This window comes from Rhodamnia argentea, chromosome 11 (genome assembly GCF_020921035.1).
Source record: "Rhodamnia argentea isolate NSW1041297 chromosome 11, ASM2092103v1, whole genome shotgun sequence".
Classification (NCBI taxonomy): domain Eukaryota; kingdom Viridiplantae; phylum Streptophyta; class Magnoliopsida; order Myrtales; family Myrtaceae; genus Rhodamnia; species Rhodamnia argentea.
Genome location: NC_063160.1, coordinates 21,174,319 through 21,186,976, shown reverse-complemented (window position 1 = coordinate 21,186,976; position 12,658 = coordinate 21,174,319). Strand labels below are relative to the sequence as shown.

Here is a 12,658-nt window from a genome sequence, read left to right as displayed (position 1 = left end):
TAACGTTTGTATAACATCCTTCTACATCCCAAGATATGCTTCGATAGGAATGATAGAAGGGAAAAACTTGAGGTACTCAAGCGCTCGAATATGATTGAAGTTTGACTTATAGAAGTGAGTATTTTAGATCAATTCAACTGTTTCAGGTTATATCTATCTCAGATGTAGCCAAAAAATTTAGCTCGGTTTTCTGTTTCTTTATATAGACAATATTTTCACAAACACACCAAAAACATACGACAATAATTTTTTCTCCCACTAGCCATGTCGTTTTGTAAATAGTGAGTTACATATATTATTCTTTGTAAGTCAATCTTTACATTTACATTATATCTTTGACGGTCGTCTTTCTCAGAAAGTATTACGGTATTCAGAAAAATTAAAAACAGAAATCTTATAGAAGATGACTCAAATAGGTAGAAAAGTCATTCGAGAATGAATTTTCCAAGATAGAACTTAAGCCATGATCATTTATTCCTGTGGTATACTCTCCAAGACCTCCATTTGTACATGAGGCATGTCGCGACCTAAAAAATAAACAAGTTAATTTTCGGGCTAATGGATTATCGGGTTAATTATTTAACTAACCTAACTCGGACTCTCCCAAGTCCATACCAAATCGCAACTTAAGGTTCAAATAATTAACATGCAATGTGATTTCAATTTGGAGTCGCCACTAATCATTCTCGGTAGGTTGATTAGAAACCTAAATAAAATAGCAGGAGAAAACTATCTTATTTCCGCGAACCAAAGATTTTGAATTCGGGGATTTGGTTACGTCAGATTTCTCTAACGCCCTTTCGGTACCATTTTCATGAAAAATATTTGATTTGGCAATTTTGATGGATTTTACTTGAAATTCAAAGATGCAATTTTTTTGGTTTTTTCTTCTTTTTTATGGGGATGTAAAACATTGAACTTTGTACGATATACACCATGGGTGATTTAGAAAGAAAGAAAACGCAGCCAATCACGAGTATTTACAGAAATAAATTAACATGTAATAATGCTAAAATTTGGAACACGTGGCATGTCTAAAATAAACAAACGAATGTTCACACCAAACGATTACATTTTTGTAGATCGAGATGGAAAGGATTACCTTCTATTACACAAAATCTTACTCACATACACGTTATAGTTCCCTTCAAGATCTCGGAGCTGGAAGAACGCGGCTGTCGTCGAAAATGGCAAGCAATGGCGTTGTTGGGTTGCGAGGGGCGAAATATGTGTCGGGACTCGTCGAAGATGATGCTCGACTAAAACACTTTTCTTCACTCTCGAATTTTCTCTTCTGATTTTTCTCAAGAACTCTCTTTTTCCTCTCTAAAAATTCCTCTCAAAAACTCTCTCAAAACTCTCTCAATTCTCTTCCACTCTTCCTAAAAAACTCTCTCAATTCTTTTCTACTCTCTCTCTCAATTCTCTTCCACTTCCCCCTTCTCCAAACTCTTCTCAAGAGCTCTCTCTTTTATAGGCAAAGTTCTTCATCCTTCATTCTTCACCTTCATTTCTTCACCTTCCATCTTCATCTTCTCTTCTTCATCTTCATTTCTTCACCTTCCATTTTCATCTTCCCTTCTTCATCTTCATTTCTTCACCTTCCATTTTCATCTTCCCTTCATTATCTTCCCTTCATCATCTTCCCTTCTTCATCTTCTTTTCATTATCTTCCCTTCATCATCTTCCCTTCTTCATCTTCTTTTGGTATTTGCAATACAGTCCCCGAAGTTCCAAGTATTTGCAATACAGTCCTTGAAGTTTCAAATCTTCTCGGTGTATTTTTCATCCCGTGCCTAGTCTAGACGCATGCTAAATTAAGTGTTCTGCTTGCCCAATTATATGCCAATGCAATGTACGCTAAAAATAAATATGTGAGATGATTTTTTTATAATTTTTATGCAAAAAATAGATTAGTCAAAATTTAGGCGTCAACAAGGCAATAAAAACAAATGGGACCAAAGCTAAGAAAAGATGTCAAAACTGGGAATCTAGTCCCTCCCATGACAAGATGTACATCCTAGAACCTTCACAATCCATGCAACTGAGTAGTGAGATCAATGAAGGCGTCTTCTTTGCATGGAATCGTGAGGCCACCCATCGGATGCTCGAAGCCATACTCTTCCTCAGCTCGGCGCAGCAGCTCTCGGAACGAAGGGTGGTTCAAGAACGAGACCGGGATCAGAAACCGTTTCCTTTGGACCTCCCCGACGTAAACCGCCACGTGGCCCCTCGGGACATCCGGCTGTGCATTCCGAGTGCCGAGAGGCTGCGATTTGAGGGCTTGCTTGGCATGAAAGATGATAGATGGCAAACGAATCCCCATTACCGACAGACGGGTGGAGTCCTGAAGTGAAGGACACATTTCTGGTTGGTTTCGATAGATGTCCCAAAACAGATATTGGAACTTGCTTGCGGAAGGTTCAGCATGCGCGAGCTGCTATATATACACACAGAGAGGAAGGAGCAACATTTTTCAAAGGACCCATGTCTCTCTCATTTATGATCCAAGTGGGTTTCGCATGGGCTCAGTCTTAGCTCAGGGGAGACTGATTTTCATCACCTTTCATCAAAGCTTGCAATGCTATATGGCATTGACCCACCCACCACTTGCTTTTTGAAAAAAAAAAAAATCGCCGTGCAGTAAAATAATACCCTTTTAATGACCAAGTCGAGTAATCGAATTTGAAGCAGGTAGAGACAAGAAAATATAGGACCCAGTAAGCGGAGGGATGTCAGAAATGGCGGGCGAGATAGAAAAATGTTTTTGTTTTTTAATTTTTGGGGGGTCAACAGATAGATAAGTGTTGACTACGTACATTTCCACGCAGTTTTCCTGATACAATACATCAGAAGCATCGAAGGAAGATGATAGATGAAGCTATGATGGTTGCAAGTGGATAGCGAGGAGGCACGATTTTTGCTTGTGGAGATGGTTCTTTCTGTGTTAGGGTTTCGATGACCCGATTGAGTATACTAATTATGCATATTGCACAGCATTAGGACCCCACATTACATGATTCTTTCCTAAAGCATTTCGTAATGGCTCGCGTTATTTCCGCCCCTTTATTGGCACATGACACCCCTTTTTATATTGAATTGACTACATTATCCTTTTAGGATCCCACTCTTGATTTAAGGTTATTTCTTACCTTTTTGTTTCTTTCATTTTTTATTTTTTACTAAAGAAAAACTTATCCACTTCCTGTCGAAACAACTTTTTTTTCACTCTAGCCGCTTCTTCCACACCCATTACATTTCAAAGTTTCCACACCCATATTTCATTCTTCGTAATTATAATCTAAGCAAGCACTGAACATATATTAGAGTAGAGAAATGTTAGTTTTATATTCAAATTGTTAACTTTATTTCCTCATATTATCCTCATGATCGCGATTTTTCAACTGTTATTTTTGGATCAAATTCTGCAAGAATTTACTCAAAAAATGAAATATTATAGTTGATATGTTCATTAGACGCAACTCATAGATTTTTCTTTTATTTGTGCTTAAGTAAATTTTCAATAATAGTTCCCTAGTACAAAAAATAAAGAAATATACAACTCATTACTAGAATAATTTTTTTTTGTCAATAATTTTTTTGGGTAAAAAAATATATTTTTTTCCAAAGGGAGAATGAAAAGGCAAAAAGCAAAAAACAAAGAAAAAAAAAAGAAGGCAAACATTAGTCTTAGATAAGGAGTTATCACAACAATTAATCTTAATAAATGTTGTTTGAAAGGAGCATCGGTAGTTTCTTCTCTAGTAAATTTGAAACAAATGAAAAAGAAGAAAAAAGAGTAACAAATAATCTTATCAAAAGTAATACCTGCTAGGGATCATATAGTCAATTCAATACAAAAGGGAGTGTCAAAAGCCAATAAGGGAGGTGGAATAGTGTAAGCCTTCCTTATTTCTAGGTCAAGATTAGGATTGATCCGCCGCCACTTATAACAAGGGGATGCGAGCGCTTACAAATATCAGTGTATAGTTCTATATCTTTGGATATAACTTTAGCCGAACTACTTATAGATTATCCCGTAAAAATATATAATATAGATATGTACACACGTAGATAGTTGTATTCGTTTTGTTCTTAAGCATATCTTAGAATAATGATGCATTTTTTTCTGAAAAATTAATGTGTCATGTTGTGTGTTGATTGTATAATATTACCATAAAACCACGCTAGGGATCATATAGTCAATTCAATACAAAAGGGAGTGTCAAAAGCCAATAAGGGAGGTGGAAATAGTGTAAGCCTTCCTTATTTCTAGGTCAAGATTAGGATTGATCCGCCGCCACTTAAAACAAGGGGATGCGAGCGCTCACAAATATCAGTGTATAGTTCTATATCTTTGGATATAACTTTAGCCGAACTACTTATAGATTATCCCGTAAAAATATATAATATAGATATGTACACACGTAGATAGTTGTATTCGTTTTGTTCTTAAGCATATCTTAGAATAATGATGCATTTTTTTCTGAAAAATTAATGTGTCATGTTGTGTGTTGATTGTATAATATTACCATAAAACCACGCTAGGGATCATATAGTCAATTCAATACAAAAGGGAGTGTCAAAAGCCAATAAGGGAGGTGGAAATAGTGTAAGCCTTCCTTATTTCTAGGTCAAGATTAGGATTGATCCGCCGCCACTTAAAACAAGGGGATGCGAGCGCTCACAAATATCAGTGTATAGTTCTATATCTTTGGATATAACTTTAGCCGTACTACTTATAGATTATCCCGTAAAAATATATAATATAGATATGTACACACGTAGATAGTTGTATTCGTTTTGTTCTTAAGCATATCTTAGAATAATTATGCATTTTTTTCTGAAAAATTAATGTGTCATGTTGTGTGTTGATTGTATAATATTACCATAAAACCACGCTAGGGATCATATAGTCAATTCAATACAAAAGGGAGTGTCAAAAGCCAATAAGGGAGGTGGAAATAGTGTAAGCCTTCCTTATTTCTAGGTCAAGATTAGGATTGATCCGCCGCCACTTAAAACAAGGGGATGCGAGCGCTCACAAATATCAGTGTATAGTTCTATATCTTTGGATATAACTTTAGCCGTACTACTTATAGATTATCCCGTAAAAATATATAATATAGATATGTACACACGTAGATAGTTGTATTCGTTTTGTTCTTAAGCATATCTTAGAATAATGATGCATTTTTTTCTGAAAAATTAATGTGTCATGTTGTGTGTTGATTGTATAATATTACCATAAAACCACGTTGAGGGCCGCACTACACGCGTGCGTGATCATCAATAGAATATGAGTGAAGACAAAGAAATCATTTTTTTTTTGGAAATAATTGAGTGATGTAATTATGGATTTAATAGGTAAATACTAAACATATGTGAAAAGAGAGTGTTGGTTAATTTTAATTTTTGTGTAATTTGATGCAAGATTAACAGTGGAAAATCCGAAAAATGGGGCAACTGAGGTTTTGACTTAAAATATATGGAAGATATGAAATTAATTTGTGCTTCTGAGTTTGGCTTCGGATATCGCGGTGCGCTCCAACACTTTACATTTGGCAGAATAATTGACCGCAACAATTTCGTTTAGCCATCTCAATCACATGGAAATGTAAAGGGATTACACGGTTAAAAATTCACCTTGGAGCAAAAGACTCGTTTTGCAATGACGTTTTAAAGAATGGTTAAGAGAGCTCCAAAATAAGGGAAAATTGTTGAGAAAGTCTTAAACCTTTTATATTTTTGTCAATTCAGTCCTAAACTTTTTAAGTTTGCCGCTTTAGTCCCAAACCTTTTCACCTTTTGTCGATTCAATCCTATTGGCCTGAAACCGCTTACGTGGATGCAGGTTGTTCTACGTGAATAATTTTTTATAATATTTCAATTTATTTTTAATTTTTAAAAAAATTTCCTATTTTTCTGTTTTTTCCTTCTTCTTTTTTTCCTCTGGCATGGTCGCCTTCACCGGCGCTAGGCAAGGGTTGCCCACTTGCCCGACACCGGTGGGGACGGCCCTCTCTCAACTCCAACGAGGGATGCCCTTGCCAAGGGTTTGCGGGGACGGCCCTCCTCGATGCCAACAAGGGCAGCCATGCCAAAGGAAAAAAAGCAGAAGGAAAAAAGAGAAAAAAGTTTTAAAAATTAAAAATATATCAAAATATTATTAAAAATTATACACGTCAACATCGGCGGTACCATGTAGAATGACCGGTGTCCACGTCGGCGATTTTCAGTCCTATGCCAATAGGACTGAAAATGTGAAAAGTTTAAAACTTTTTTGACAATTTTCCTCAAAAAAACACAAGCAAAGGAATGACATATCATTATATAAAATGATTATAATATCCATATAAATGGATTTATTATTGCGTTAATGATTTTTTTATTTTACATATTCACCATTGGATGGGTGAAATGTGTATGTGTTATTTAACCAGTCATTTAAAGGTATAACTCAATGCCGGCGTAGAGCTTCCGAGGCAGGCCAGAGGTCGAGCACTCCAAAGCTGGAGTTGCCCCCAAAGCACAGGGTAAGAACGAGAAGAAAATAGTGGCAACAGCGGTGGGCTGTGGCGTAGCTTGACAAGCGGTGGTGGCCCGGTCCGAAGAGGATTTTGCAGATGGAAACGATGGGGTAGGGCGGCGGTCAAGCATGAGGCGGCTGAGGGGCTAAGAGGAGGAGGAGGAGAGAGAAGGGATTTGCGTGCTAGGGTTTTGAATTAGCAAATATAACAACGGCGACGCATCGCATGAACCCATCAAGAACTCCGTTGTCCCCAAAGCACAAGGTAAAGACGAGAAGAAGATAGTGGCAACAGCGGTGGTGGCACGGTTCGAACCGGATTTTGCAGATGGAAACGATGGGGAAGGGCGTCGGTCAATCATGAGGCGGCTGAGGGCCAAAGAGGAGGAGGAGAGAGAGAAGGGATTTGCCTGCTAGGGTTTTCAATTAGCAAATATAACGGCAACGCATCGCATGAACTCATCAAGAACTCCTTTCATCAAAATAAGATGAACATTCTGGTGCTAAAGAAGACGACGTACGTACGATGACAGCCGTCGCTACAGATACACCTATGTAACTATGTTATGTTAACTCTATCTACACACACTATACGTAAAAAGATCAACAAAAATAAGGCGTTTCCAAAAAAATTTGCCATCTCTATTTTCTTGACGATCGCCGCGAAGAATGCAACTGAGAAGTGAGATCGATGAAGGCCTCCTCTTTACAGGGAATGGTGAGCGCGCCAGGAGGTTGGTCAAACCCGAACTCCTCCTCGGCCCTTCTGAGCAATTCCCGGAACGAGGGGTGGTTCAGGAACGTCACTGGGACCAGGAAACGCCTCCTCTGGACATCCCCGATGTAGACGGCAACGTGCCCGTTCGGCACGTTGGAGCGAGATCGACGGTGGTGGTGGTCGTGATGGTTGTTCCCAGCGAAAAGAGACTGCAACTTCATGGCTTGTTTCGTGTTGGCAATAACGGATGGCAAGCGAAGAAGACCCATGGCTCAACTGATGTAACAATCAATCTCCAAGTTCTGCATGCGCGTACGTGTGGAAAAAGTTTTTTGAAAGGCGACGGTCCGACCTCTTCTCGGTGGTTCTCCTTTCAAGGCTGAAAGTGTGGAGTCCCTAGGTTTTGCATATATAGGAGAAGAGAAGTTCTCCATCATGCCGACGGTGTGCCCGATGAAAAGATCAACGGCAGGGATGAGTGGAGGTCCCACCTCATCAAGAGTCTCACATGGCTTCGCTCGACCGCTCTCTCTCTCTCTCTCTCCCCGAGTCATACGTGATGGACACGCGCAAGTTTCCATGCAAATTGTCAGGCCCAAGTTGTCTGGCCTGGGAAAGGACGGTGGTGGGTCAAAACCGAGGGCCGTGCGCCGGTAATGAAGATGTCTGGTTTTCCGACACGACACACAAGCGGGAGTTCCTGAATGTTGACGATAGATTGTGTTTTTGCGGGCACGATTGGTGTCAGTTCCAGGTTTTGTGCGACACCAATGACGCAGAGTCTCGGACATCTCGTGATTTTCTGCCCCATCTCTCGCTAGCTAGCTGGCTTGCTACGGGCTAGTCCCTACATGCATCCCATGCAGATACAGATGTATCCATATGAATTAGACGAGACCCCGAAGGTGTTGGCTCGAGCAAGTTGTGCATTTTGATGCGAAGATTCATCGTAGGATGTCATGAGAAGCGCTTTCTCTCGACTTGACTTATGTTTCTTTCCCATGAGGAAAAGTGCCATTGCTTTCGATGGGATATTCATGGACCTAGAGATATCATGATATGATCAAGTACTCGGTCACATGTTGGAAACGACAAATGCCCAATTGTCGAAAAAAGGTAGCATTAGTTTAGAGAGAAAGTTTAGCGCAAAACCGTCTTTTTCTAAAAGATTAGACTATCAAAGTGTGATGCATAATATTTTAAGATTTTCTCCCTAGTACGAAGGCCGATTTGATGACGATAGCCTTAATTGTTCAAGCCCGCCGAGCGAGTGGGTGAAAGGACTCCTAGAGCACATCGCACGTTATTAGGAGAAAGAAAATTCATATGTAGAGAATAGATGTGTGGTACGAATAAAGTTGAGTGTGCAGTCTTCTCTAAAATGTTAAAATGTCAAATTAGCACGATATGATATGATGTGAGATATACCTTGAATCTTTAACAATTGTGATTCAATCCCCTTACGGTGATTGAACCAACGTTCGATTTATCCCTATATAAATATAAAGTGTAATATTTGGCCCTTGTTTGACCAAGTCAACCAAGGTGGTGGACTCACCATTAAAAAAAAAGGAAGAAGAAAAAAGTAAAAGAGGGCAGTCGGCCACCCCTTTTAAGATGCACGACAAGAATAGAAAAAGGAAAGGAAGAAAAGAAGAGAAAGGGAAAGGAGAGAGGAAAAAGGGAAAAAGAAAGAAAAAAAGAAGTCACGTGCGTGTCACCCGCCACGAACACCTCCCCGAATTCGTTCCACTACGTGTTGCAACGCTAGGTAAGGGCTCGCACCTCTCGTCGCTCCTATTGAAGTGATTTTTTGGATTTAGGGCAAAATTCGGATTTTTGGGGAAACCGAGCTGCTGTGTCTGATCTCATGGGCAATTGGCTGCGTTTTTGCTTGAAAAAGAAACTTTAGGATGTTATGGACCCGTAGTATTCGACGAATCTTAATTTGACACTACGGTTTGCCCGGAACAAGATTTTTAATTCTGGTGCGCTACAGTACAGCTCGAACTGTAAACTTCGAGGCCTGATTTCGTTAGTTTCCAGTTATCAGCTGAGGTTGGCTATGTTGAGACTTTTGTAGTACGTTGAACAAGCTTCGCGTGGACAGTGGCTTGAAATGGAGTTCGATGGAGGAAGTTATGGCCTTAACGGTTTTGGTGCGCAAGCTGTCCATAGCAGACATCATTGAATTTCTGTTAGGGACAAGTTTCCGTTGGTGCGTAGTCGTTGTTTTGTCACTAATAAGTGTAGTTTAGCTAAGTCGTACGCTAGGATGACTTGTTACTCGATTTGATCCGTTTTTCTATATGTTGGATAGGGATTCGGATGAGTTGGTTCGAGTGACCAACGCAGTTGCATTTTGGCTTTATCGGGTGAGTAGTACTTTTCTTCTTTGAATTTGTAAACTCATGTTTCGAGACTTAAAAAAAAAATAATACTAGATATGTTATGAAATAAGAAAAGAGCATATTTCTCGCATAATCGGATCGAACCTTTACTACCTTTTGTCGTTGACCGACAAAGCTTTGAAAGGTATTGTTTGTAGTAGTTTTGGAAAGAAAATCGTTTGAAATGCCTTGAATAAATGCTTTGCGAAGGGAATATCCGAAAGCTCTATATATATATATACAGTTTATGAAATGCATTTTGTCGATAAATGCTATTATGGAGTTTGTTTGAGTTGTTATGAGATGGTTCTGATTTTGATTAGATTATTGGAGATTGTGCTTTATGTGCCATGCTCATATCGCTATGTTAAGAACCCATTCGGTGGGAGAGGTATCCATACTATTAGGACGTCCTTCTGGACCGCATCACCGGCTAATATAGGTGGTAGATCTAGCTAAGAGGGGTAAACTTGGCCGCCTTTGTCACGGCGCTAAACGTGACCATAGTCTGATATGGAGCATTCTAGTAGTCATTGGAGTGGACCATTGTCTTTTTCTTTGATTGAGATTAATCAATGGATAGACCATTGATATTTGGTTTGAGATTACTCAATGGATTGACCATTGATTGTTGATATATGATTGTAAGTTATTAGTGTTGTTAACCCTATATGTAAAAAGATTTGCTGGAAGTATATTATTTTTTATAAAGGTGCATAGTGATTATTCGATCCGCTTAGAAGAAATGTATTACTCATCGAGCCGTGTTAGCTCACTCCTTTCATCTTACTTGTTTTTCGGGTTCTTCAGTGATGCACAAGTAGGAGAGCGCTTCGTTAGCAAGGGGGACTTTTGATAGGGGATTTTTTTGTATAAGTTTTATGTATAGCTGATGAGCTTCTAAAATCTTTGCTGACTACGCGTATCTTTTTGTTGGTTTATAGAAAGCTCAGTTACAGTAACCGCATGACCTTTTTATATATATCTGAACATATGTGTATGTGTTTGTGTGTGTGTGTATGTATATATATATATATATATATATATATATATCAGGTTAAACGGGTTACATTTTGAGGCTACATCCTTTGAGTGAAAAGATGGCAGTGTCATTACCCTATTCTCGTAGGAATTGGGGTGTGACATAAAGTATCAATATTATTCTTACCTTCATTTAGTAAACTGACTAATAGAGCAAAAAATATAGCAACTTACGAGCTTAATAGTCATCGAGTTCGGTTCTATTGTTAGCAGTTGGGCTTAGCCTCGCTAAATGGTGATTTAACATACATTTTACAAAAGTATTGTCACGACATCTTACATTGAATTCCTATGTAATTTCAATGGATTTTATATTCATGTGGTTTCATCCGTTTAGTGATTTAAATTTGTGGATTGGATTTTCTAACAACTATGATGAATCTAATTACCAAAGCCAACCTTAGAAGAGATGAGCCGATAATTTATTTTCTCTAAGTCATGTAAACCGACCAAAATCCAACCTGTTAGTTGCACGGGTTATGACAATCACCCAAGCTACTTTATACATGCCTTATTTATAATAATTGTGCTTTTTATTTTATCATATTATTATACGCATTGCATGTGTGATGAAATAACATGAAATATAACGGATCTTACAATTTAAATTAAATGCGAGAGCAGAAACTATCAGAGTAATTAAAGATAAAAAAAAATAAAGAATACCAAAGATCTACATGGTTCAATCCGAATGTCGGTATTTAACCACAAGTATTATCTCATAATCTCTCATGAAGAATCCACTAAGATAACTTACAGATAGAAAACGCTAACACTCATCTTGTTTGCTCTAATGTCTAATTAATGAACAGAACTCAATTTTCATATGTTCTTATGTGAACGGCGAACTCAATCTAGAAAACCTTGATTTTCTTTTTTTGTTTTTGTCATTTTAATGCAAGATCAAACTCTACCATTGTTGACGCCTAAATTTTGATTAATCTATTTTTTGCATAAAAATTATAAAAAATCATCTCACATATTTATTTTTAGCGTACATTGCATTGGCATATAATCGGGCAAGCAGAACACTTAATTTAGCATGCGTCTAGACTAGGCACGGGATGGAAAAATACACCGAGAAGATTTGAAACTTCAAGGACTGTATTGCAAATACTTAAAATTTCGGGGATCGTATGTGCAAATACTTGGAACTTCGGGGACTGTATGTGCAAATACCAAAAGAAGATGAAGAAGGGAAGATGATGAAGGGAAGATAATGAAAAGAAGATAAAGAAGGGAAGATGATGAAGGGAAGATAATGAAGGGAAGATGAAAATGGAAGGTGAAGAAATGAAGATGAAGAAGGGAAGATGAAAATGGAAGGTGAAGAAATGAAGATGAAGAAGAGAAGATGAAGATGGAAGGTGAAGAAATGAAGGTGAAGAATGAAGGATGAAGAACTTTGCCTATAAAAGAGAGAGCTCTTGAGAAGAGTTTTAGAAGGGGGAAGTGGAAGAGAATTGAGAGAGAGAGTAGAAGAGAATTGAGAGAGTTTTTTAGGAAGAGTGGAAGAGAATTGAGAGAGTTTTGAGAGAGTTTTTGAGAGGAATTTTTAGAGAGGAAAAAGAGAGTTCTTGAGAAAAATCAGAAGGGAAAATTCGAGAGTGAAGAAAAGTGTTTTAGTCGAGCATCATCTTCGACGAGTCCCGACACATATTTCGCCCCTCGCAACCTAACAAGGCCATTGCTTGCCATTTTCGACGACAGCCGCGTTCTTCCAAACTCCGAGATCTTGAAGGGAACTATAACGTGTATGTGAGTAAGATTTTGTGTAATAGAAGGTAATCCTTTCCATCTCGATCTACAAAAATGTAATCGTTTGGTTTGAATATTTGTTTGTTTATTTTAGACATGCCACGTGTTTCAAATTTTAGCATTATTACATGTTAATTTATTTTTATAAATACTCGTGATTGGCTGCATTTTCTTTCTTTCTAAATCACCCATGGTGTATATCGTACAAAGTTCAATGTTTTA

The 12,658-nt window shown here is 38.2% G+C and overlaps 2 protein-coding genes across 2 annotated transcripts; both read right to left on the bottom strand.

Annotated features, from left to right (window-relative positions):
* Window positions 1-2,029: 2,029 nt before the first annotated feature.
* LOC115731843 (auxin-responsive protein SAUR23-like) lies at window positions 2,030-2,326 on the bottom strand. Its single transcript, XM_030662514.1, has one exon. The coding sequence runs from the start codon at window positions 2,324-2,326 to the stop codon at window positions 2,030-2,032; it is 297 nt and encodes a 98-aa protein (XP_030518374.1).
* A 4,845-nt stretch (window positions 2,327-7,171) lies between these two features.
* Window positions 7,172-7,516, bottom strand: LOC115731844 (auxin-responsive protein SAUR23-like). Its single transcript, XM_030662515.1, has one exon. It carries the CDS (start codon window positions 7,514-7,516, stop codon window positions 7,172-7,174), a length of 345 nt encoding a protein of 114 aa, XP_030518375.1.
* Between the last annotated feature and the right edge of the window lie 5,142 nt (window positions 7,517-12,658).

What these genes read in the sequence shown, in the direction of transcription:
- LOC115731844 (XM_030662515.1), bottom strand. Translation starts at nt 7,516, where the DNA reads ATGGGTCTTCTTCGCTTGCCATCCGTTATTGCCAACACGAAACAAGCC.
- LOC115731843 (XM_030662514.1), bottom strand. Translation starts at nt 2,326, where the DNA reads ATGGGGATTCGTTTGCCATCTATCATCTTTCATGCCAAGCAAGCCCTC.